At 48.2% G+C, this 24,872-nt stretch overlaps 1 protein-coding gene and 1 long non-coding RNA gene across 4 annotated transcripts; one reads left to right on the forward strand and one right to left on the reverse strand.

The window, feature by feature from the left end:
• Nucleotides 1-302: 302 nt before the first annotated feature.
• SPRR4 (small proline rich protein 4) lies at nt 303-550 on the reverse strand. The gene has a single exon (XM_037500362.2). It carries the CDS (start codon nt 533-535, stop codon nt 332-334), a length of 204 nt encoding a protein of 67 aa, XP_037356259.1. The 5' UTR covers nt 536-550; the 3' UTR covers nt 303-331.
• A 6,598-nt stretch (nt 551-7,148) lies between these two features.
• On the forward strand, nt 7,149-20,972 carry LOC119236680 (uncharacterized). Of its 3 annotated transcripts, none has more exons than XR_005123140.2 (5): nt 7,149-7,334; nt 10,232-10,477; nt 11,113-11,177; nt 12,617-12,810; nt 20,410-20,972. It is a non-coding gene; the product is annotated as an uncharacterized LOC119236680 (long non-coding RNA). The 3 variants fall into 3 exon arrangements; XR_005123139.2 differs by having other exon boundaries at nt 7,149-7,330; XR_005123141.2 differs by lacking the exon at nt 12,617-12,810 and having other exon boundaries at nt 7,149-7,330.
• Nucleotides 20,973-24,872: the final 3,900 nt, after the last annotated feature.

Consider the following 24,872-nt stretch of genomic DNA (forward strand, 5'->3'; position numbering starts at 1 on the left):
CTGGTGTCCCAACTAGTCAAGGTGTAGCCCCGAAGTCCAGATACATTCCTTCCCGGGGACCTGGATGGGCCACAACTGTGGCCACATTGGAGGCTGGGGAGGATGATGCCCCTCCTTGTCTATCTGGGACAGCATCAGAGTGGGGGACAGAAGACTGGGAGCAAAGCGGTGGCATGAGGAACTCAATGGGAAGTGATCCTGACAAGGCTTCATGGGGAAGCCTTCAAGGTGGAGGAGGTGGGAGAGGAGCTGGGGAGAAAGGAGCAGGGACAAGAGAAGACTCCAGCTGGTGGTCTGGATGGTAGGGAGGCAGGTGGATTGGGGTCCATCTTTATTTTGGTTTATTCTTGGGGGCTTGCTGGGCTGAGGGACTCTTCTGCTGGGCTGGGATGACTGTGCCCTTGGGTGGGCATTGCTTCTTGGCCTGGGGAGCACATGCATCCTTGATTTTTGGTGCATTTGTCTCTTGGCATTTGACAGTGGGTGGCTGACAGGGCTGCTTCACCTGCTGTTGCTGTTGCTGCTGTGAAGACATGGCTGTGGGAACAGGTGAGCCTGGAAGAAACAAGACAGGGGACACCATGAGAAGACTCCACCATCTCTTCTCCCTATGACTCCTAGAAGAGCCTTTTCCTCCAAATCCAAGGAACCCAATTAATGATTAATAGCCTCAAATTGATTAAAGGATTGATTCACACACTGTTGCCCTCTTCCTCTTTCTTCCTTTTTCCATGCTGTGCTAATTTCCTATCTTCGCTCTCTCTTGACTTAACTGAATACCTAATTTATTTCTTAGTCTTTCCAGGAAATAAGATGGGGTGCTGGTTGAAGATTCAAAGGTGGCCTTTTACAAGGTCAAGGCATGAGATCTTAGCTCATGGGCCCACAATATACACTGGCACCGTGGGTAATGTAGACACTGAGCATGGCCAAGCCTGGAGGGGCAGGACAGCAGGCAGGAGCAGTCTCTCTTAGAAGGAAATGCTGTGGTGTGTAAGTGATGGGGCTGGAGAAAGCCTTTACCAGGAACTCAGAGTTCTAATTCCTGCTCCCCCCCTGACTTACCATGGGTGTGAAAGCAGGTCATTTAACCTGGCTGTCGGGTAGTGGTTCGAACCCTCCATGGAGACCTTGGGAACTGAAGGCCATTTAGATCACTGGAGGGAAGGAAGTATGGAAGATGCTATACCAAGAGGTGGCCAGGTGCAGGTGCAAGAGCATGGTCCACCAAGCATGGGCATGGGTTCTAGATCCAAAACTGCTCCTCACTGGCCATACCACCTCTGGGCAATGAGCCTTCTCTGACCTCATGTTCTTTAATGGAGGATGTTGAGTGAGAATATCTCTGAGATCTTCCCAGCTATGGTGTGTGTCTCTGGCTTTCTTTGTAGGCAGTATTCCTCATCTTCCAAATTTGTGATTATAAATGAGAAGTATATGAGAAGTATAAATGAGGTGGTAATTATAATAGTGAAAATTGGGAGCAGGTAGTATAAAATACAATGTATATTTGTTTTTGTAAACCTAAAGGCAAAGTTTGGAAACGTTGTCTGATAGGTCCAAAAAGACAGAAAGGGCATGCAAAAGCTTTGGAGGTGGCTCAGAACAGTTACAAAATGCTGTAGCTCTAAATATCTCCATTCAGAGAGAAAAATCCTTTGCCAGGGAGTCAAACCCAGAATCAAGAAATGAATCGCATTCAGCAGTGGTGTGGATGGAGTCTGAATTTCCCAAGTAACAACTAGGGTGACAGTTCCTTAATTATCGCAGGGCTTGAATTACTTCTCTGATTACCCAAGAATAGGAGAGCTTGGCCTAGCGGTCAAGACAGAGTCAGAGGAAAGATCCCAACAGATCCCAGGAAGACCAGTGTGTTCCCACTTACCAGAGGTGGAAGCCAGACCCTAGGAGAGGCGGCTGAATGAGGTTCTCATCCAGCTTCTCCTGGAAACCTTATAAAGGCCCCCAACCTGTCCCTAGGCCCTTGGTGTGGCCCTGATTGCCGCCTCCCAGGAATTCCTCACCCACTTCTCCCACCTGCACTTCCTCCAGATACTTGTTTCCATGAATACCACCCACCCTTAGTCCAGCCTTCCAGGTTCCCTGGCTACCTGAGCTGACTTAGCCCATCTAAGGTGTTTGCTCAAACTCAAGGACTCAAGATCTTTTTAAAATAGAATAAATCTGAGCTGCTGTTAGCAGAATGAGACTTACAGGAAACGCTGAAGAAGGAGGAATAAGGGGTGGCATTGCTGACAAAACATCTTTGCTGGTCTTCCTGGCATTTACTGAGTGCTCACTGGTGCCCAGAGCTGCGGGCACCCCACAGATGCCTGCTGTATTTTATCTTTACAGTCCTTAAGAGGCAATGCCATTGCTACCATTTTGCCGATGAGAAATGTGAGCCTGGAGAGATCACAAAAGGTAATAAACAGCAGAGATGGGATTTGAACTCAGATCTGAGGACCTGAAGCACCCAAACATGGTAGAGGGAGAAGTCAAAAGTCTAGCTCCTGCCCCTCTCACCCTCCATGGCATCCCACTACAAGGCATATGATCCCCCGTTCCCATGGGGCCATCCACTGAGCATTCTATAGGGTGTGCTCTTGAGCCCAAATAGGTGCAAGTCCACATGGTGGTCTTCCTGCCTCACCCAGCAGCCAGGCTGCTGATGGGCAGTAGTGGTGGTCAGAAAGGGTGGGATAGAATTTGGCTTCTGGAGTAGGACAGCCAGGTAAAGTACAGGGTATACAATTAAATATGAATTTCAGGTAAATGACAGAAATTTTAGTATAAGTATGTCCCAAATGTTGCTTGAGACATAGTTAGACTACAACATTACTTGTTGTCTACCTGAAATTCAAATTTACCTGAACAGGCTATTATCTTTGGTAAATGTGGAACCTTCCTCAAGGATCCATTGAGATGGGAGGAAGACGCCCTCGCCCTCCCGTGGACTCCTCGCCCTGCGAGGAAGAAAGACAGTGCTGTTCTGGGTGGCCAATCCTCCTTTGGGCCACTACCCCAAATCTCACATCCAAAGTCTGCAGCCCTTGATGCACTGTTCTCTATCATTGTCAGAACAAAGTGTGTAAGGCTGACGGAGAATTGATAGAAATAGCTAGACAGACTTTCCAAAGGATTTTTCACCTCCTTGTCTCATTTAATCTTCGAGAAAGTTCTGTCAGGCGGTAGAAACCAGATTGTACAGTTTAAAAATGTGACCCAAAGAAGTTAAATGACCTGCTGAACAACACGCAGCTAGAAGGGTGGAACTGGGCAGGTCCTGGCCCAGGACTCATTTCCCCTACAACAGCAGCTAGCTCTCCATGGAAGATAAGTGACTGGCACTGGGTGGGGACCGTGACTAATGATTTTTCTGAACTCTGTCACATGCAGACAAAATGTTGCTTATTTTCCAGGGTCAGCCTCACGTAAAGTTAACTACTCCCCTCCTGGGGAAGCTAATTTCCCCTACTAGCTAGGCCTCCTTCTCCATCTCCTCTCGAGTCAATCCACTCTAAGGATGTAACATTCCGGGTTCCAGATTGCGGGTTCTGCATTCCTTCTTGAAGACACACCTGCCCACCTGCACCCCTCACTTCTGCCCTCCCACTCAGCTGTGCTCATCCTGAAGCACACTCTCCGAAAGGGAGGAAGGCAGTGGGAAAGAAGTGGCATGGACTCGAGTCCAGGCACAGGATACACCTGGCACTAGGAGACATCAACATTGTGTGTTGCATGTGAGACAGATGGAGGGCGCCGTGCCCTCATGTCTTAGGCACCCACATGGTTTCTCTGGAATCAACTTTAGTCCTCATTTTTAAATCTAATCTGCTCCAGCTTAGTTTTGAGACTGCGCTCAAGTGTAAACCTTGACTTATAACCTCACGTACTCCCAGATGGCTGGGATAGAGACCTGACCTTGGAGGAACTGTGTCTGGAAAATCATAAATTTTCAAGGTGCAATCAAGTTCAAAGACAGCCAACATATTAAAATTTCAAAACCCAGGCTCTTGACTTTCCTATTGCCCACATTATTCTTATTTGTTTATTTGCCAATTATACACATTTTATAGAGAGAAAACTGAGACTTAGAATGAGGACATGCTTCACCCAGGGTCACTCAGGGATTAATGTGAGAGCCGGGACAGGATCGCCTGGACCTCCTGGCTTCACACTGTTTTCAGTTAGCTGACGTGACAGCTGTTGGGCAGCTTCTTGGAGAAGGAAAATTAGGAAGTTGGTTCTTGGTCTCCATCTCTTGGTACCAGAGTCCCTCCTCTCTCTGCCCAGGCACTCAGGTGCTGTTCCCACCAGGTTTGCCCTCTTCCTCCTTTAAGAAACCCTTACCAAATCCCTCCATAAACACTGCCGGGTGCAGGTGCATATTTATTTGTCAGTAAACTTTACACAACATCTCCCTACATAGTTTTCACAATACTCTATGAAGACTCATAGTTGTAGTCTAATTTTAGAGATCGGAAAACTATGGTTCTGATCTGAAATTCAGAAAGGAGGCCTGACCACATCCCTTAAATTTGTAATGGCTCATTTCCAGACACACTGACTGCCTGGGGGAGCAGAGGGGACACTTCCCGGCACCTCTCAAGTCACTCCATGTTAACAACAACTCCGGGTAAGGCGGCCCCAGAAGCTATGTGCCTTGGTGACTCTCGTCCCTGCCTCTACCAACTGCCCTGGGTCAGGGCTGTGGCTGTGTCAAGCTTGCATCCAGCCCCTGCTTGTTCATTCCTCCAGGACTGTGTTGCTTTAAAATGAAGACCCTGGGCTCTGCATCTCCCCTTTCTGGGAGCAGATGCCTTGGAACAGGTGTGTGCCTGACTCCGTCAGGGAGGGGAGGGTACAGGTAAGACTCATTTCAGAAGATGAGTCAAAGCTTGAGAAACCCCAGCTCCACCCTGCAGACAAACAAGAGGTGGCTGGGCAGCAGACACCTAGCTCTGGCAGGGATAGCACTAATGATTTAGCTCTTCATTGAGACACATCTTGTGCAGCGCTCTTTTGGGGAAAAAATTAATGGCTGCATGTGAAGACAAGTGGGACATATTTATTATGCTGCTTCCAAGAACCACATAAGGGGAGACAGAAGGGAGAGGCCTGGGTTACTCCTGAGCCTGAGGGCTTTTTGGAGGGAGGGCTGTGATCGATAGGGAGCAGGGTGTGCTGAGGGCTGCCAGAGGTCTTTATTTTAGCTACTTATCCAGTAAAACTAAAATTTTAAATCAAACACATCTCCCTCTTACAAACTATGATCATGTCATATTTGCTTTATCTTCATTTCTAGTTGACACTTAGCCAGCAGCCAGGGCTTAGAACATTTTAGTTTCGAGTGTCTTCTTCCACTAATTACTCAATGATCTGTCAACAAACACTAGAAGATGCCACTTAAAGAGACCTTGTGACTTTTTTTTAATGTGGGAAATCCATTTGCAAAATGAATCATTTCACCCTATAATTTATCTGTTTGTAAATAAGATGCTCAGATACTAACATCAGGCATTCTGTATGATGGCATTAAAAGCAGCTCCACGAGAGAAGAGGACAGGATGAGTCTCTAGAAATATGTGATTAACTTACCTCCTCCCTCAACCGATTTTATCCACCTGTGACATCTTTCTAGAAGAACTTCCACAGTCCTGGGAGTTTTGTAAAGGGGAGAACAAAGCCCTGGACCCGAGGAGAGGCTAGTTCCATAGAACAGGCTAGACTGCCTTCTGTGGAGCTGGACACTGGTGTGGAAGGGAGGGGTGCAGGGGCAAGACGTCCATCTCCAGGAAGATGACCACACTTGGCCTCGGGGGCTGAGTGGAGCTGAAGCACTCGTCACCCTCTCCTGGGACAGCACCCTCAGTGGATAGATGCAGACAGGGCCCCCGGCATGGGGAAGCAGCTCTACTCTCCTGGAATCAAAGACTGTGCGTTGAGCAGGTCTCTTAACTTTTCTGGGACTCAACTTTCCTGTTCTCCAAAAGAAGGAGACAAATGGGACATATTTTATTATACTACTTTCAAGAATGACTTAAGGGAAGACAGAAGGGAGAGAGAGGTCTGGGTTACTCATGAGAGGCTAAAATTTTCTCTCAGGCCCCACTGAGAGCCGACATTCTGTGAACACATGACTAGGTCCAGGAGGCAGGTGTGCTTCACTTGGCGGGTGAAGACACAGCAGGCTGAGTTCAGGCTCAGCTGGGAAGCTTGCCTACTTGGCTAGACCATCTGCTGTGGGAGCGAGGCGCGACCTCATGCATGCAGGGAATTGCTGTCCCGAGCAGCGTGTGGTCTGCTAAAATTTAGGAGAGAGAGTAATCAAGCACTTGAGGAGGGCGTGAGGATGTAACTGTTGAAAAATCATGGTTAAGCCGATCCCTCTTATATTTCCCGTCTGAGCTCTGCCTTTCCTTAACACAGCTGCTAAGGGAATTGAGACTTTCAAAATTTGCCCCAGATTTTCCAGCCTCAAATCATTTGATCTGTGGTGATAGTTTTACTCCCTGGTTTCCCAGTGAAATTCAAGTTAACCCTCAGAAACCATTTTAAGTATTATTTTCTCCATGACCACTGTCCTTATTCTTTCCCAAAAGATGTGCTCTACTCTTCTGCTTAACACCCATGGCTAGCTAGCTAGCTGTCTATCTATCTGTCTGTCTATCTACTTATCTGCTTAGACATACTTGGAACACTTTACAAATGATTTGACTTGGTATACATATACATTTTTATATAAGCTACTTTAGCTATTATATCTATATATAAAGTATATTAACTAGAGTGTATGTACATATATGTTATATATATACATATAAAATGTAAGTTCCTTGGTGGTAGGAGCTGTTTCACCCCTCGTTATGTATTTATATATTTATTGCCTATTATCTACACCCATACTAATCAAGCACATGTGATATCTACTCCATAAATATGAACAAATGGATACATAAAGTAATGGGTGAATGATTTATAAATAAAAGAACTGAATGGTAAATCCACAGTTAGCTATTTTGATTTAACTCATGAAGTGTCAAGATGTTTTGTGGGCTAATCCATCTTTATAAGTCCAGGTTGATGTTTGGTGTCTCTAAGTATCTCTTTCTGTTTCTCCCAATCCATAATTTGTCCTCAAAGCTCTCAAACTTGAAAATCTATGCTGAAATTATCCATAACCTATGAGACTTGGATGCAGGGCTGTTTGTGTGTTGGAAGAGGATTCTTTGTACCCAAAGCACAGCCTCCCTAAGGACAGGAAGGATGTTCAGGACAGACTTACACCTGGTGAAAGTTGGAACTTGGCCAACTGATAGACCACCTGGTAGGTGAGTGGGTGGTGCAATTACTAAAGGATGCTATTGAATGAGTCAGTGAGTGAAAGAAGGAGGGAGTGAGTGAGTGAATCAATAAGAAATGAGCTCACAAATTAGTTGACTGACTGGTTAGTTCACTGAACAACAACTGACTAGTTGATTGAGTGGGTCTCCAAACAGATTTATTGTCTGTTTGGCTGACTAGTAGGCTGACTGGTTGATGGCTAAATTTGAGAAGCAGATTGGGGACAATACAGCAGAGAAAGTCCTTGGTGATATGGGACAAATGGTCTAAAATAAGAGAATGCTCTGCCTGGAATCCCCTAAACATATACTCTGAGCTGAGCAGTGGTTTATTAATTTATTCTCTTTATTTCCCTTATGAGGGAGCAATGGCCCCTGTGCTGTTTGTGCCTAGTCAACATGGCTAAGTGGACGTAGCCTCCAGTGAAGACCAGCCTCAGTCAGCCACCATGCAGCAGCAGTTCTTTTCCCAGAAGAAGACATTTCCATTTATGACACTGACCACAGGCAGTTTCAGTTGTTTCCAGGGCCTTGAGCCCTGGGACGTGTGGTTCAGATTGTTCCTTAGGACAGAGAAAGGGACCTCTCTGATGGTGGCGGAGATAGGGAGCTAAGCTAAACAGACAAATGACCAGATACCACAAGCTGGCTAGTCTATCTGACCTGTGCCCTCTCTCTGACCACAGAGACCTTCTTTGAGGAAGTGGTGACAGAAGAGAGCAAGGCAGCCAGCCTCAGCCTCAGACAGTGCCTGGTGGTGTCGGACACCCATGTTGGACCAGAGCCCACAGATCTCTGAATAGTTCTCTCTCTCTTGTGCTGTTATTGGCACATATTCGAGACTGGTGGATGGATACTCCACCTGTTCATCTTCCCCTCCTAAGTAGATGGGAAGCGAAAGGGCAGGACAACCCCTTGGGTCCTCAGTGACAAGCTGCTCCATGGCAAACCCTCAATGATTTTCCACACTCTCGGGATAAAACTCAAGCTTGTTCACTTGGTTTGAAGGGCCCTTCACCCTCGGATCTTCCCCAAGATGGCTTCTAATTTGTTCTCTCTGTCCTGAAGTCACCCACCCTCCTCTTTCTGCACAAGCCACTCCCTCTGCTGGAGTGCCTGTCCCTAATCTGTGCCTGACTCCTCTTAGGACTTCAGAGACTAGTTCACTTTGTCCCTGAAAATCCCCATCGCACTCCCGTTCTGAAGTACCCAGGTTGTACTTGGTGCAAGTGTCTGGCACCAATTATGCTGTTTTGGAATGAACATCCCCTGGTCTCTCCCTGCTGAATGTGAGCCCCCGAGGGCAGCATCCCCTGCTATCCTTGACTAGATGTACAGCTGTGTGCCTCATCCATAACTCATCTACCATTAATGTGCTCAGACAGACAGATATGTGGTCGGTCTGGAGCATCATAAATGTGGACTCTCCCAATGTGTGGTTGTGAGCAGGCACTTACAGCCTTGTGTGTGTGTGAGAGAGAGAGAGAGAGAAAGAGAGAGAGAGAAAAGGAGAGAGAATGACCTGGGAGATGGACATGTGGTGTTGGGGGAGTGGGTGCAGCAGTCAGCTTGGGCTTCCTTAGGACCCAAGGCCCATTGCATTGTTAACAACTGATATTTTCCTACAAACGACTTTCTGTCTGCTCTGGGGAAACTAAATAAACCATCTCTTTCCTTTGGTGACAGATCTTGTGCCAAACCATATCACACACCAGCCCCTAGGCAGTAGGAGCAGAGTGCCGCCTAGCGGCCATCCAAGCCAGTGCAATATTTCTAATTTTCCAATGGCAGCAGAGCTCCTCCCTCCCAGGCCTATAGGACCAGGGGCCTAAGACTCAGAGGAGACCCTACTGGCTTTTTCACCTCACCTACAGGCAGAGAAAATAAGACTCAAGGCAGTATTCTTCTCACTCAAGTGGCCTCTCATACCCCACCATGCTCCTCCTCTGGGGGGACCACCACTCTCCCCGTTGGAGTCAGTGCCTTCCCAAAGCCCACTGGCTGGCTCAAGGGTTATAGGAAGCAGTGAGGGTTTTGATGTAGACAGACTGGGGTGAGTCAGTGCATGGTGTAGGAAATGGGGCAGACAGGCTGCAGTTAGCAAAGCCAATCTGGATGGAGAACAAGAGCACCACAAAGGGTGGTCTCCAGTTTATTCTCGTAAAGAAATTGCCTCCTATGCTTCTTCTGGCCCCCAGTTGTGGCAGACAGCTCCTCTTGGCCCAATCTGGAGATAGAAGCTTGTAATCACCCCCATCTGAGCTGCTTGTGCTCTTTCATTGGTGCCGGCCGCGAGTCCTGAATACGTGCTGGCCTTAGGTCACCTCTTAGCGAGGTTGTCAGCTGACTGTGGCCCACCTTCTCTACTGGCCCCCCTTTTGATCCACCTGCCCTGCAACCACAGGCCATCAGACCCCTGGGAAAGCAAAGCCGATACCATTCTCTTAACTACTCCTAGTTTGTTTCAAGGAGTGTCAATAGGAAGATCTTTAGAACCAAGTTTCTGATTTTACAACTCTTCCCCTTAGACCCCAGCATAATATAAGACAAGATGAGAGATCAGCAGGACATTTTGATAAGATTATGGTAGCTGGTGGCACTTTCCTGACTGTCCACAAAGAGAATGGCATGTACACATGCAGGGACACACACACACACACACACACACACACACACACACGGATCCAAAACACAGACCACAGTCCTGACTCAGTCTCCTGCAGAGACTGGAATAAGGGCATTGAATGACCACTTGACCTGACTGGAATGTGGCTGTCCACTGTCAATTAGTCTTAAATACCACTAGCTATACTCTCATCCTCTCCTCAAACAGACCTCTAGTTTCACGTACACTTGTCTTACCATTTACATTTTATTTCCTCAAGGTCATTATGAGCAAGTAGAATTGGCCATTATGAGCCAATTGCCTGGAGGTCAGAGAAGCAGCTGAGCATCCCATAGACATCACCACAGCGTTCTCTACTCGTCACCATGTGAAATGTAAATGAGATCAGCTCAGTCCCTGTTTGACCTGGAAAAGTTTTCAGTCTAACCACTGTGGGAGCATAAAAATAATCAAAAGGATGGACTTGCTTGAAAGACAGACTTATGTCTGAATCCTAACTCCTCAGGTACTGTGTGGTCTTGGTTAGTTTGTTACCCTCGTGGATCTCACTTTCTTCATTCACAGAATAAGAGTGTCCAAATATAGTGCCTTGCTTAGAGTAGTAACTCCCTACTTTTAAGTGTGTGTGTGTGTGTGTGTGTGTGTGTGTGTGTGTGTGTGAGAGAGAGAGAGAGAGAGAGAGAGAGAGAGAGAGAGAGAGGTTCCTGGAGGGAGGCAGGACAGTCAGGTTAAGACTAAGAGCTCTGACTGTACTGATGTGGATTTAGCTAAGCTCTCTCTGTCCCTCCATAAGGAAGTCAAACAAAATGTCTGGTACCTGGGTGGCCCCACCCCATCCTTACTCTTTAAAGGTTTTCCATGACTATGACTAGTGAGGAGAAGAGATTAAGTAAAGATTAGGGTGAATCACCTCAGGTTGAGTCAGACCTGGAAGGAAGCTGAGAAGAATGCAGTGAGCCTTCCAGTGTCATGCACAGGGGAGGAAACTGAGGCTGAGGAAAGGGAAATGACTCACCCAGGACCACCCAGGATGGCAGGGCAGAGCCAAGATGGGGCTCAGGCCTCACGACTGTCCAGTGCTCTTGATTGGAGCTGTGGGGCCTCGAAAAACCCATTAAGGTGAACATCACTCTTCCATAGACCATCGGCCCTTGGGACAGAGGAGACTCAAGCCAACGGCTGCCTGGAGAGCTGAAGACAGAGAGGTTGGTTTCCTTTGCATTTTATTGATGAGTGAGATGAAAACGTTGTCTGATACTTCATAGCTGATGTGAAAATTCCAGAAGACAAGGACTAAATACTAGGAACTGGTAGTCCACATGGCTCTTCCCTGACCATGGACAGGACACACACACGCACAGAGCACTGCAGTGATAGGGAGGAGTTTCAGCAGACCTGGTGCAGCACAAGGCCATGTGTGTTCCTGTCAGTTTCTGTGACCAGGAGCACCGGGTGGTCAGAGCACATGTCCAAACCCCCAGATAAGGAGGGACTCAGGAACCCCTACTGCGCCCACCACAGGACCCTGGGGCCAGAGCCAGGCCTCTCTGCTGAAATCTATCCCAGGTACTTGCCCTGGAGCACGGTGGGACATGTGTCCCCTGGGGGGCTGAAAGCTGCCTTCACTTCCCCAGGGACTGTGGAGGAGAGAGTAGGGGAAGGACAGACCATGCCTCTGAGAAGCAGTTAGAGTATCTAATTCAGGCTTTGAAGTTGAGTTATTTTCATTTCATAGCTTAGAAAGGTTAAAAGTAAGTGGCCAAGTTACTCAGGGAAAATGTAGGGAAGCGAGGATTTGAACTCAGGTCTGTCAGGCTCCAAGATGGGAGAGTGTTTTCCCTGTACCATCCCGCTTTATCTGGAATGCGTAGTTGTATTCTTCTGTGAGGGAGACATACCTCCTTCACCCTCAGAACCAATCTTCTCTTGGGATCTCCCTTCATTGGAAATTCATTCAAGGCCAATGGACAGACATTCCTACAAGAATGTGGGAGAGATGGGCCTCCCTGGTGGCACAGCGGTTGAGCGCTGGGTTGCAAAGCTGCCCGCAGCTCCTGCAGCGCCGGTTCGATCCCCGGCTGCTCCCCGGCCATCAGAGGAGGGTCCCACATGGTGCACAGACCTCTCCTGCCGCCCGCTGCTCCCCTCAGCAGTGTACTTCGGTCCTTCTGCCTGCTCTGCTCCCCGCTCTGGCTCTGGTGAATTCTCTCGCCCTCCCACGCTTCTGACTGTACCCAGTGCTTGTATAAATAAATAAATTAATTAAAAAAAAAAAAAGAATGTGGGAGAGGTCTGAGAGAGTCAGAGGTCAAGCCACTCACAGGACATGGGGAAGGAGGTTGAACTCTCTGCTCTGAGGCCATGAAATGAGTGAGGAATGTGGTGTGAACAAATGTGACTGTGTGTTTGGGTATCTGTGTGTGTTAGTATGTGAACATGTATGTAATTAACATTAGGTAATTGCATGTCAGCCTGTGGGGTGGTTGTGACTTCATGTGAAAGCTCACAAATGAACACATGTGGGAATGTGAGTGTGCAAGAAAGTTTGAATATGCACTGGTTGGTATTTGATGCCTCTATGCACAGGTGTTGCTGAATCCATGTTTAATGTAAACATTAAATATTAAAACTACCTCTGGCACAGGTGGCTTGTGGCCATGGCACCAACCTCCTGCCCACCGGTGCCTCTGCTTTCACCCTGGCCGCCCACTTCAGTCCTCTGTATCACTGCTCTCGACGCTCCAAGTTATTCTGCAGAGTTGTAGAATTTCCACTAACAAACTACATGTGTACGGCATATGTGTGGGTGAACACTCACGAGTGTCATTGTGTAAACAGGTGAGTGTGTGACTGTGGTGAACATGCTGTTTCTGACTTCCAGTGGACTAGAGGATTGTCAGTTTGGAAATACAGGGCCCAGATTCTATACTCTGCTTCTTGTAGCTCTAACAGCATGAGCATTTGCTGATTGCAGAATGCAGACTTCAGGGCCAGAGGGTCCTGTGTTTGAAACTCAGCTCTGCCACCTGCAAGCTATTATCGCCATGAGCAAGTAGGGCCTGTTTTGGAAGCTCAGCCCCCCGTTCCTAGTGGGAATAGCAAGACATCCCTCAACAGGTCAGTGTCAACATGCTAAATGCTTGGTTCACCCAACTCAAGGGCCCTGCCCTGTGTGTGCCTCCTCAGCTCCTCAGCTTCAGTCCTTGTCTCCAGGAAGCATGGCTTGCCTGAAAAAGACATGATTGACTGTCCACACTGTCAGGGAAATCACTGCAGGCCAGAGCAGCCACAAACCACCAGAACAGGATCCCTGTGGGTAGCTGTGGAAAAGGGAAGATTCTATAAGAAAAGGGCAACTGCCACATGGGGTAATTACACCCGAGGCTTAACCTTATTTCTCCTTGTGAATTCCCACTCAAACCTTTGCTCTACTTAATAGGTTTTTGTTCTCACCCTGAAAAATGCCCTTCCCTCTCACACCTTCCCATCACTGTAAGTCTGGAACCCACATTCTCAAGTTGGCATGAATAGGAGAGGGTGTTGCCTGCAGGCTTGCTGCTCTGTCAGGATTTGGAAAATAGTAGTAAGAGCAATAGCTGACATTAAATGAATGCTTATTTTAAGCCATGTTATGTTTGCTATTTATTTACATCATCTCGTTGAAACTCCCTCCCCTGCAACCTCAGGGAACAGGTAATATTCTCACTATACAGATCCGAGGAAAGCAGAGCCTAGGGGAGTTGTAGGACCTAGGCCACACCACCAAAGTAGGGGAGTTCTGGGATTCAAACCCAGTATCATGGGGATAAAAGAAAAATCAGCGAGATTGTCCACACGTAAACACACATGCACACATATTATTTAAGGTCATTAGCAGAGAAAAATTAAATGAAACCCAGAGAGAGCTATGTCAGTAGCTTATGTGAGGGAGGATAAGGAAAGAGAAACAAGAAAGATTTGAGAGAAGATAATGAATGCTTGGGGGTCAGAGAAGAGACATTTGGAGATGTTGAGGGAGAAGACATCAGCACAGGAAAGGGTTAAAACTCTCCTCACTTGCAGGGAGTTCTGTTAAGGTTGATGGTGAGTTTGTGTGCAGTGCGGTGCCCTTGGAGGAGATGTTTATGGGACAGCTCATGGCGCCGGAGCTCTCTGATGTCCAGCGGCTGTGCACTCAGCGCGGGCTCATAGTTCCCCAGTTCTGGAACACACCCCTCCCTGTTAGCCCACTCCCACTGTCCTTCCACTCTAAATCCCACCTTCTCTGGGTGACCAGCACAGAACAGACATTTTCTGGGAGCTCTGAGCAGGTCCTGTCACAACTGAGATGGCCAACTGCTCCTTCCTCCCCTCAACAGCCCTCACTGTTGTCACTCTTTCTGTTTCCTGAATTCCAAGGGCATGAAGGCAGCAGTCACCCCACCCTGGTCATCCTTAATTAGGTGCCACCTTATCTAATGGCCTTGGTTATCTCAGGGTCTGAGCTTGGTCTTCTGATGGGGATGGTTAAACCAGGAGGCTTGGAGTCCTGTGCTGTGTCTGTGTTTTCAAAATGCCCATTTTCACAATTCTGAGCAAATGAGAAGGGTGCTCTGATGGCCTGCTGGGTAGGACCTGGTGATGGGTAGATGACCTGGTAGGTGGATGAAAGCTGAAGGGTGCAGAAGGCTGAGTGATGGGTAAAGAAGAGCCTGCAACCCCGGGAAGTAATGCCAAATGCTTCAGTCTTTAGCTAACTGCGCTCTGCTGGGCCTGTAGTAGATGCTGGGAAGAGTCCAGACTTTTATGTTATTTTCCTCTCTGGCTCCTTTTGGGTATGTCTGCTTGTTTCCTGATTCCCTTGGAGTTCAGAAGCTAGACCAAGAGCCCTCGCAACCCCGGTGCTGCTTGAGTCCATCGTTTCATCTCCTGGGAGTCAAGAAGTCTTGGTCCAGGCCAAATACCCAAAAGAAACCTGGACTTTTGGGTACCTTGACACTAAGATAGGAATAAGGAAATCAAGATACTGGTTATAAAGAAAAGATTTATTGAAAAGTGACAGAGCAAGAAATGGAGCCCCAGGGAGACCTCCTCAAACAAAGGCTCTCCAAGGCGCCAGGGCTAGGGCATCTATATAGGTTTTAGGGCTGGGGCCTGAGACCAAATGAATTAAAATCTTCTGGCTGTGAAGGCATGGAGCGCGGACTTGGCAAACGTCCATTTTCCATCTAGTGTGTCCATTCCTGGCTGCCAGCTGTGAGTGCCGATCAGCGGCAGCTCGGTGTCGCGCAGGGCTCGTGACCGCGGGCATGAATATCTCGTGGACACTGTGCGTCCACAGCTCCTGTCTGACCCAGTCTGGTCTCAAGGTCAGTAGCTTCTTCAACAGGTTAACTTGATAAGCTGCAAAGAGATAACCCAGGAATGCACAGGCTAGGGAAAAGTTAAGAAAAAAATCATTATGGGTCAAGGAAATTTATGGTAGCAGGTGTCTGGGCCTAGAGTAAGATGTATTTAACTTCTCGTTCACTAGCCCGATAAAAATAACACAAACAGCAAGGTTGTGTCCTGAGTCCTGTCCCTCTGTCTCTGTCCATGGAACCTCCTTTCTCAGAAGGGGATGAAGGCAAAGAGACCTGGTTGAAGTATCCCAATTTATGGGCTATTTTGTAAGAGAAGGATTTGGTGGGGGGTGAAGGGTGGGAGTGGGTGGTAGGAGCAATACAATCTAGCACTTAGGATTACCTGTGGGGCTATTATTTGATTACCTCCAACCCCTGGGAATTCAGAGAAGTAAAAGTAAGAGAGCAGTAGGGGTAATAGTTTGGGAGAAGTCCCAGCAAGAGAAATAATGGGGTATGATTTTGATCAGATATTGTCAATAGATATGTGTGTTGAGTACACGATGTTTGCACAGGCTGTTTCCTTAGGACACGTTGGATTAACTTGAAGAAACTCTGGTCTTTGCTTTTGTTTGTGAAAGAATTTTTAAGACCCTTTCTTCAACTTCTTTCGACCCATAAGCCCTGGGAATGTGTTGTCTGAATGATAATTTAGTTGCTTCAATCCTTTTCCTCTACTCTGCAGCTTTAGGTGGTGGGTCCCTCACTTGTTCTGGACCTAGATGATGCCTTTTTTTTGTCCCTGTTCTCTACATGGCATCACCACCCCCTGCTTCTATCAGGGGTTCCCATTCTTCATGGATATGGATGTTTGTGGTACAGAAGCGCCTGCTTCTCATCACCCCATTGGGCTGAGTAAATGTCCCCGAGCTCAGAAGTGAATCTATCCCAAGCCATCCTCTCCTGCACCCACAGGCCTGGCTGTCTTCAGCCTCTGGTCCATACAAAATCCACAGAAGTGTAAAATAATCAAACAGCAAAACAATGAGACATTCATGCCAGAGGACTTATGTTTAATATGGAAAACAGGAGCAGAAATAAAGGGAGGCAGGAAAGGGTGTCCAGGCTTGCTGCCTGGTTTCCAAGCAGCTGACAGGGAGAGGTAGATACGTGTCAACAGAGGTAATTAGACACTCTAGAACCAGATCCTTGTTTGAGATGGAATTTGCAACTGCTAATTAATAAGAAGCCTAGATCGAGGAAGCACCGCCCCTGCGCTGCCGTTTCTCAGAGGTGTGGCTGCTTCTGGAAGCTGGGGAGTGGGCTCTGCTGGTTGCCCGAGGGAGGGGATCTTCATGCTCGCTGCTTTCCAGGGGGTTCGGCACAGGTCTGGCTGGGTCTTACTTCTGCTTGGTCTTTGGGCACTGCTGAGCCGGAGGACACTTCTGCTGGCACTTGGGTGGAGGCTGGCAAGGCTGCTTGGTCTGCTGAGGTGGGGGGCAGCATTGCTGTGGAGGAGCACACTGCTGAGGTGGGGGAGCGCACTGCTGAGGTGCAGGAGCACACTGCTGAGGTGGAGGAGCACACTGCTGAGGTGCAGGAGCACACTGCTGAGGTGGAGGAGCACACTGCTGAGGTGCAGGAGCACACTGCTGAGGTGCGGGAGCGCACTGCTGAGGTGGAGGACAGCACTGCTGCGGGGGAGCGCACTGCTTCTGCTTCTGCTGAGACATTCTGGGATGGATGTGCTACTGAAAGCAGAAAGACACAGAAGTGAGGACCATGTGAGGCTGTAGAGACGGGCCCAGGAGAACCTCTTGCCAAGACCCTTCACATCCTACTCTGCTTTTACCTTATCCCAATCACTAAACCAATGTGAGGTGCGTACCCTCGACGAGTGTGTGTGTGGGTGAGCATAAACTGGAGTTCAGTTTGGAAGTTGTTTCAATTCCTTCTGAGCCAAATAAAGAAGAAAGGGTGGAGGGAGGAGGGAAGGGAAAAGGGACATGGAAAGAAAGTGGAAGAACAGAGGAAAAATGTGCAAAGAGAAAGGGGAAGAGAAGGCGGGAGTAAGGAAAACAGATTGGAAGAAAGAACTAAGACGGACACACTGTCACGCCAGCAACTACGGAATCTGGAATAGGATCGTTGGGGACCCACGTCCTGCTAAACCATCAACCAGCGGTGAGACTTGGAGCAGCAGCTTCACTTCTCTGTTCTCACGGCTCAGGGCTGTTTCATGGATTAGACGAGAATGTAAAATCTCGCCCATGCCAGCAGACACGCGCGCACACGCACACCCTCAGGACTAGCACACGGTGAGCAAATTATTCAGTAATTTTCTAAAAATTATAAAGGATGTCAAGGAACATCTTGGCATCTAGGAAAATTTATAGAAAGGAGGACGCAAGAGACAAAATAGACCTTATAGCTCAACGTAGTTGTGACTGCGGAAAGCAAGGCTCGGAGAGGGAAGTGATTGTTCCCCGGTCACTCACACAGATGAGTGGAAGGTCTGGCCCCAGTTCCACTTGCCAAGGTGCCACATGTCTTGTCCCCGGCCCTGCTCTGTGCCTCTTGGGTCTCCTGCACTCCCGTACCCCCGGCGACCTAGTCTCTTCCCTCCCTGGACTTGCCTTTCTCTCAAAGGGCAGCTCTGCCAGTTGCCCTCTGCCAGGGCTGGTGGGCCTCACTCCTACACTTCCTTCTCAGCACCGGGGAGACACAGCACTCACACCGGACAGCATGAGCTCCGGGACGTCGGGCCTCTTGGGTGGCTGTCCACTCCCACCTCAGCCCACCATCTACCTCTTGGCTGGATGACTTAAGCTCCAGATAGGCTGGTCCCAGATGCCCAAATGGAGTCTCTCTGACCCACCACCCAGACCGCCAGCCCAGCCCCGCTGCCTGGGAGGCAGGCCGTGAGGAAAAGCTCTGCTTTGCCAAACTTACCCAAGTTCACCAGTGACTGGAGCCTGGAGATGCCAAGGGGTTTGGGATGCTATGTGCCTGCCCACCTTTTATACATCTCACATCCCTGCCTAAGGCCATGAGGTGGCCTAGGATTGGAGTGTCCTAATTAGTCCCTAGTCACAATAGGATCCACCTGCCCTTCCTCAAATTTCAGGTTTTACTCACCCCCGGGCTGACAGCCTCCCTCACGGATGACGGAGTCTTCCCCCTGGCCCTGGCCCCACCTCCCCATCACTTTATGAGACCTGGCTGCCTTGGATTTCCAAACCCACTCGTGACTTTTGACTTAGAACCTTGGCATCTGGGATGGTCCCGAGCAAGCATTCAGGACAGTGCTGGGTGCGCGTGGGGGGGCGGGAGGGGGTGAGGGCAGCCTTCCGGGAAGTTCTGGTTGGCCAAAGGTGGGCTGGGTGGGGCGCAGAATGCATTGTTTTATGAGAAACCTAACAACAGAGGGAGGGAATGGCTCTGAAAATCCATTCATCTCAGTGAACGCTTAACTGGACTTAAAACACATTTGGCCTGAATGGATGGGGAGACAGTGCAGTGGCTTCCCTCCCCACCCCTCATTGTTATTTAAGCAATAGGAGGGGGCTGCAGCCCTCTGTCCTGCTTGCTGTTGAGGAAACCATTAAGTTCCATTTAGAGAAACTGGGTGGTTACAGTAGACAGTACTTATCTCTCTATCTCTCTACATATGTATGTCACCCAGACTCTAAGGTTCCCAGGGAAATGATTATCATAAGGTGGAGAAGCTAAGAAACATTGAATTAAAATGAGCTCCTGGAGGAGTCACCTGGGCTGGGTCCTGAACTCTGGGCTCCTGGGGCCCCAGGACTGATGCTTCTCCCCATTTGGTTAGAGACTCCAGGGCAAAGAGTGATGGCACAGGGCACAGACTTGGACATTCTCTACCTCTGACAAAGGACTGGCCATAGCTCTAAAATATCCCTAAGGGTGACCTTTACCAGCTGGGGGACCTTGGGTGTTTAATGTCTTTGATTCTCAATTCTGCTAAGGAGGATACTGACACCATCTGCACAGCAACAGTGAGGGTTAGTGGACAGCATTTGTCAAGTCTGTACATGGTGTTTGGCACAAAATAAGTGCTTGTCATCCTTACTAGCTTGCCTATTTCCATTTCTTCAGTCAAAGTCTCATGAGATTTTGAAAATCCATATGCCACACACACAAAGTCTCATGAGACTTTGACCAAAGAAATGGAAATAGGCAAGCTAGTAAGGATGGCATGGTTTAAAACTCAAACATGAGATTTGGCTGCAGCTCTACTGAAAGTCTTACAATATTCTGAAAACACAGACTTGAAAATAAAGTCTGGTGTTTGCTTCAGACCATGGTGCTAACTCCCTCGGATCACAGACTGTGCGTGGACAAGTAAGTGAGAGGGACCCAGAGGAACCCAGGCCTTCCTGGGAGAGGAATGCTCATTGGGTGTCACCCCTACAATAGCAGCTCCAGAGAGCCTCGGAGAGGGATTGCAGCTCAGGGTCCGACTAGTGGAGAATGACTGTGTGGGGTGGCCTGCTGGGATAGCCACTTATCCAAGACATGGCGCATTGTGCCGGACGCTGGGCCTTGTGTGTTGCAGACCATGGTGAGCATGGAGGGCCAGGTTGCTTCCCAAGGCATGTGAGTCCCCTGGCTCCAGGCTGTCTCTGGAGTTCAGCCGGCGTGAGTGAGAAGGGAACTAGCACTGCTTCATGGCCTTGCCCTCCTTCTCATGCCAACTCATAGATGGTTTTGACTTGCTTGACTTGTATTAGCTAGAGACTCAAACCCAAATGTCATTGGAGTGAAGGCTGTGGAGTTAGAGAGTGTAACCACAGCTCATTCTTGAGGTTTGTCAACAGGTATCATATGGTTTCACCCACCTGTGGAATATAAATAACCAACAGCATGCACAGGCAAAACACAACAGGAATAAATAGAACAAGAGAACATAATATTCACTAGAGGGGATGGGGCGGGGGAAGGAGATATGTGGGGTATGGGCACAGGTGTTTTGGTGGAGGGTGAGTGAAATATGTGCACATATGGAAGAGCAGAAGTGTGATCCCAAAATTAAAATTAAAGAAACATAATGCCACACACACAAAAATCTTGTTGGTCTGCCCTTGCACAGGCCCCCACCACCCAGAACAAACTTTCTGAGGAGGAGTTAGCTATCTCAAGAACATATGATGCAGTACTGTGTCTTCCATTGAAGAGGAATGGGTCATGGAGAAGCCACCAATGAGACTGATGCGTGTCCTGGGCGTTTGCAATGGTATTATTGACTGATTTTCATTAGCATCACTATCTTTATTCAAACTCTGTCTCTTACACAAACATACACACCCACATACTCATATTCACAAAAATACACATGGGTTTCTGTCACACTGTAGCCCTGTTGTTTATGGGGGCATTGGCCAGTTATCAGTAAAATTAAAAGAATGGAAGATGGTTTTACTAGCAATTTCCAAATGTGTATGTGCTCCCTATTTGCCCTGGGTCTGTCTAGCAGGCAGACACATTCCCTTGCAAGGAGGTGAGAGCCCATTTCCCAAACCTTCCCCCTTTGGGTTTTCCCTGGTGTTAGTTTCATCCTCATTTTACTTGCATGAACATGGGCATGATGGTGAGGTGGTGAGGCTAAGAGGTATTTTGGAGGAAGGAGGTAGGTAGGGACCTTACCCCCAGGAAGTCTCTGTAGTGAAATTGATATCTGCTGCCTGGCTCTGGTTCAAGCACCTGTTAGCATGCTAACAGGTGACAGTCTAGACCCAGCTGGAGCAGGTTCCAGGGGCTAGATCTGCAAGGGCCTGGTCAGTCATCATGGGTGTAGGAAGCTGATGCCAGGTTGAGCACTCCGGGGACTGGGTAACTGAGACTCATGGACCTGGCCCTCAAGGAGTTCACCATCTTCTTGGGATGATAAGACCGGCCCAGCATGATGAAGGAAGGCAGGCTGCGAAAACCAGGACCTGAGAGAAGACAGGACCAGGGAGGCACTGCAACTGGAGTGTAGTCACTTGGGGCTGGGCCTGTCTGATAGCAAAGCATCAGGAGACAGGAAAGGCCCCTTGCCTGTGGGTTCCTACAGGGCAGGTGCTCTGACCTCAGCCCTGGGTCCTGGTACCTGCCTAAGGTTTTACCTCAAAATAGATTTCTGTGAAATGAAGGAGACATTCCTAGCAAGGGACAATGGGCTGAGAAGATGTATGAAAGTGGAAACAGGTTTTAAGTTTTGGGGGCAAAAATGAGTCCGAGCTGATTGTCTGGATGATCAGTGCTAAGGAGCAGTGGGCAGGGAGGGAGAGACCAGGCCTGAGGCCAGCAGACTGGCTGGGACAGCCAGACTTCTGGTGCGTGGCTTCCCGAGAAGACCTGTGCTGGGCTCTGAACAGTGCCAAGAACACAGAGACACTTAAAAAATGATGCTTTTTAAAAAATATCATAGTAGCACAGAAAGGTAGAAAGACACTGGCTTTTGTTTGGAAAGCCTGGGTATGCCCTGGTTCTGACAATCAATGTGCCCTTTTTGAACCACTGGTTTCCCCTCTGCAGGCTCAGGGTTTCTACTGTGTAAACTGTGGTAAAGCGAAATCCTTTCCAAATGTAAACATGGGATGATTTTCCTGGGGGGAACAGGGAGCCAAAGAAGGGACACCCAAAGAGTGACTCTGGAGGGTGCTCCCACTGAGTGGGAGTTTGGGTGCAAGGAGGTGAGATGGAAGCGGGGAGACCAGTAGAGGGAAGAAATAGGGAGATCTGAGAGAAGACAGCGGCAGTACAAGTAGCTCAGAATGCATAGGACTGGAGGACTGGTGGGTGGAGAGAGGGAGAGGGAAACTTTGTGATTCTGAGTGACAGGAATGGAGAATGCAGAGATTAGGGCTAGAAGGAGGGAAGAGAAAGACCAGACTTGTGCTCATACGTGTTGTGTGTGCTCCGGCAGGACAGCCAGGGAGCTGCATGGACCATACACTGTGCACACACACACGGCTATGCACAGTAAGCGTGTTATGGACAGACAGAGTCTGTACCCTACGGGGCAGCAGCGCATGTGGGAGGAGGTTGGGAAGAGAGAGATCCCTTCTGCTGGGTGTCAGCTTGGTGCTGAGAACTGAAAGAAACCCAAGAAGGCAAAGCTCCAGGTCCCCGTCTCCAGCCTAGACCAACAGGTGCCAGAGCTGGAATCAGAAAATCCCCAAGTCTTCATCCCGGACTGTGTCAACACTCAATGACATCCTCAGCAAGCACTGGAGAGATGAGAAGATGTAACATTAGATGGAGTTTGGTATAAATTTACTGACTTTTATTTTTTTATTTTATTTTTTTTAAAGATTTATTTATTTATTTACTTATCTATTTATTTATTTATACAAGAACTGGGGTACAGGTCAGATTCGCAGAAGAGTGAGAGGATTCACCTGAGACAGAGCGGGGAACAGAACAGGCAGACTGACGAAATACACTGCTGAGGGGAGCAGCGGGCGAGTCAGGAGAAGTCCGCTGCGCCATGTGGGACCCCCGCCAGCCGGCCGGGACCAAACCAACACTGCAGAGGCTGCGGACAGCTTCACAGTACAGCGCTCAACCGCCTGTGCCACCAAGGGAGGCCCAACTTTTATTTTTTTAGAAAATAATTTCTGTTTACTTTTTTGAGACTCTGTGTCTTCCAGAGTTATTAACTTTAAAACGATGAATTGTGTCTGGCATGTTCCATTTTTTCACTTCCAATTTTATCACTTCAATAAAATTATTTATTGAAGAGAGAGTAAGTTATAAAGTGACTTTGCTTTTATTTGACAAAGTAAAAAGTAATCCTCTTCATGGATTGTTTTAAAAACCATAATTTTAGTTTTAGTGAAATCTCAAAACCTGCGTACCACGAGTGTTGAGTGTGGTTTATCCAGTCGGATCACCAACAGATGTGGAAACGGTGTGGTAAACAAGGCAAGTGACCTCCATGAGGTCACATTCTATAAAACGCCTGAGAAAGGACTTGAACATGATGCCTCACCAAAACCCAAACCAAAGCAAATCAAACAAAACAAAAGTAAACAAGAAGCAAGCAAACACATGAAACAGGGTTTGGGCTGATGTCAACATCACAACAGGAAATTCTTCTCCCCAGTTGTCTGCTCCCACCCCCGCTCCCCCTTAAAACTGGGCCTTTGCAACCATTGCAGGACCAGGCTTGTGTGGTTGGCACCCACACACCCCTGCTTCTCCCAGACTCTGCAGTGCACAGAGTGAGGCTGTGGCTGCTCCTCTCCACAGGGGACATGCTGTGGCCTACGGGACCCCATGAGGTGGGACACATTCCCAACTGCCTTGCCCAGGGTCTCACATTAGACAGATGGGCTCTTTCCACCACTGCCCCTCTTCCTGCCTCTCGAGTTGTGAGAAGTGAGGGATCCACCTCCCAGGCTCCCCTAACTGGCTCCTACTCCCCTGGCTTTTTCAGGCCTAGAACCAGTGGCTTCACTATAATGACAGGGATGTCTTGGGACATTGCTTCCCCAGGGGATGAAGATTTGACATTTCCCCCAAGATGTGAAATGAGTTCCCTGAGAGGTTGAGGCTCCACAGGGAAGGGCTTCCAGGTTTTTCGCTCACTCCTGGGCCTCTACCATGAATGAGAGGAAATCTACGTTTCCAGCCCAGGCCTGTACTTGTGCTTCAAATACAAGGTACATCCGGTAGCCTCCCCAATATACCCATCTGGATGTGTCAAAGGCATGCAGGCTCAAAACATCTAGAACCAAATTGCCGTCCCTCCCCTTGCTCATTTCCCAGGCCAGTGAACCCTCCTTTTACTCCTCCCACCACCCAGCAGAATACTCCAGGCCCTGGAATCTCCTCTAACCATATCCCTTCATTCACCCACTCCCACTGGTCAACCAGATAAGGGTAGAGTGTGTCACATACACTGTACGTGGTCTCAGGAAGCCTCTAGACTGCCCTGGTCTTCACCAGCTCTTGCCTCGATGGCAGAAGAGACTCCCCAACCATTCCCCAACTGTGGTCCCTGTAGCAAAACCATCTTCCACACAGAAGCCAACAGGGTAATTTTGAAAAGTAAGAGCATTTCTTGTTTTTAGGAAATATATTCTGAAGTATTTAGGGGTAAGATGTTCAGGAAAAAGAAAACAACATATAGATTATAGATGGATAGAGAAACGATAGATGGACAGCTAAAGCTATGTATGTATATTCTGTGTGCACGCCCACCCCAGCATTCGAAACATGTGGAGACGCAGGTATACATGCCTCGTGTCTCTCTATGTATAATGTCTTACACAACTATAGAAATACTTATACAAATGTTTGTTTTCTTTTTCCTGAACATACATATATAGTTATGTCTACATTTGTAAATGCATCCAAGAGGAGAGAGAGAGAGAGAAACCATGTGCCTCTGTGTAAAGGGCATCCAGGAATTCTTTGTATTGCTCTTGACACTTTTCTGTAAGAAATTATGTCAAAATAAACAATATTTTACTAAACAGATTTTAAATGTAAAGAGTCCATGTCATTCTCCTATCTGGAATCCCTGCAGGTCCCTCACTCAACACTTGCAGGTAATGTGTAAAT

Source organism: Talpa occidentalis, unplaced genomic scaffold, assembly GCF_014898055.3.
Source record: "Talpa occidentalis isolate TD23 unplaced genomic scaffold, MPIMG_talOcc4v2.1 talOcc4.9, whole genome shotgun sequence".
In the NCBI taxonomy this organism is placed as follows: domain Eukaryota; kingdom Metazoa; phylum Chordata; class Mammalia; order Eulipotyphla; family Talpidae; genus Talpa; species Talpa occidentalis.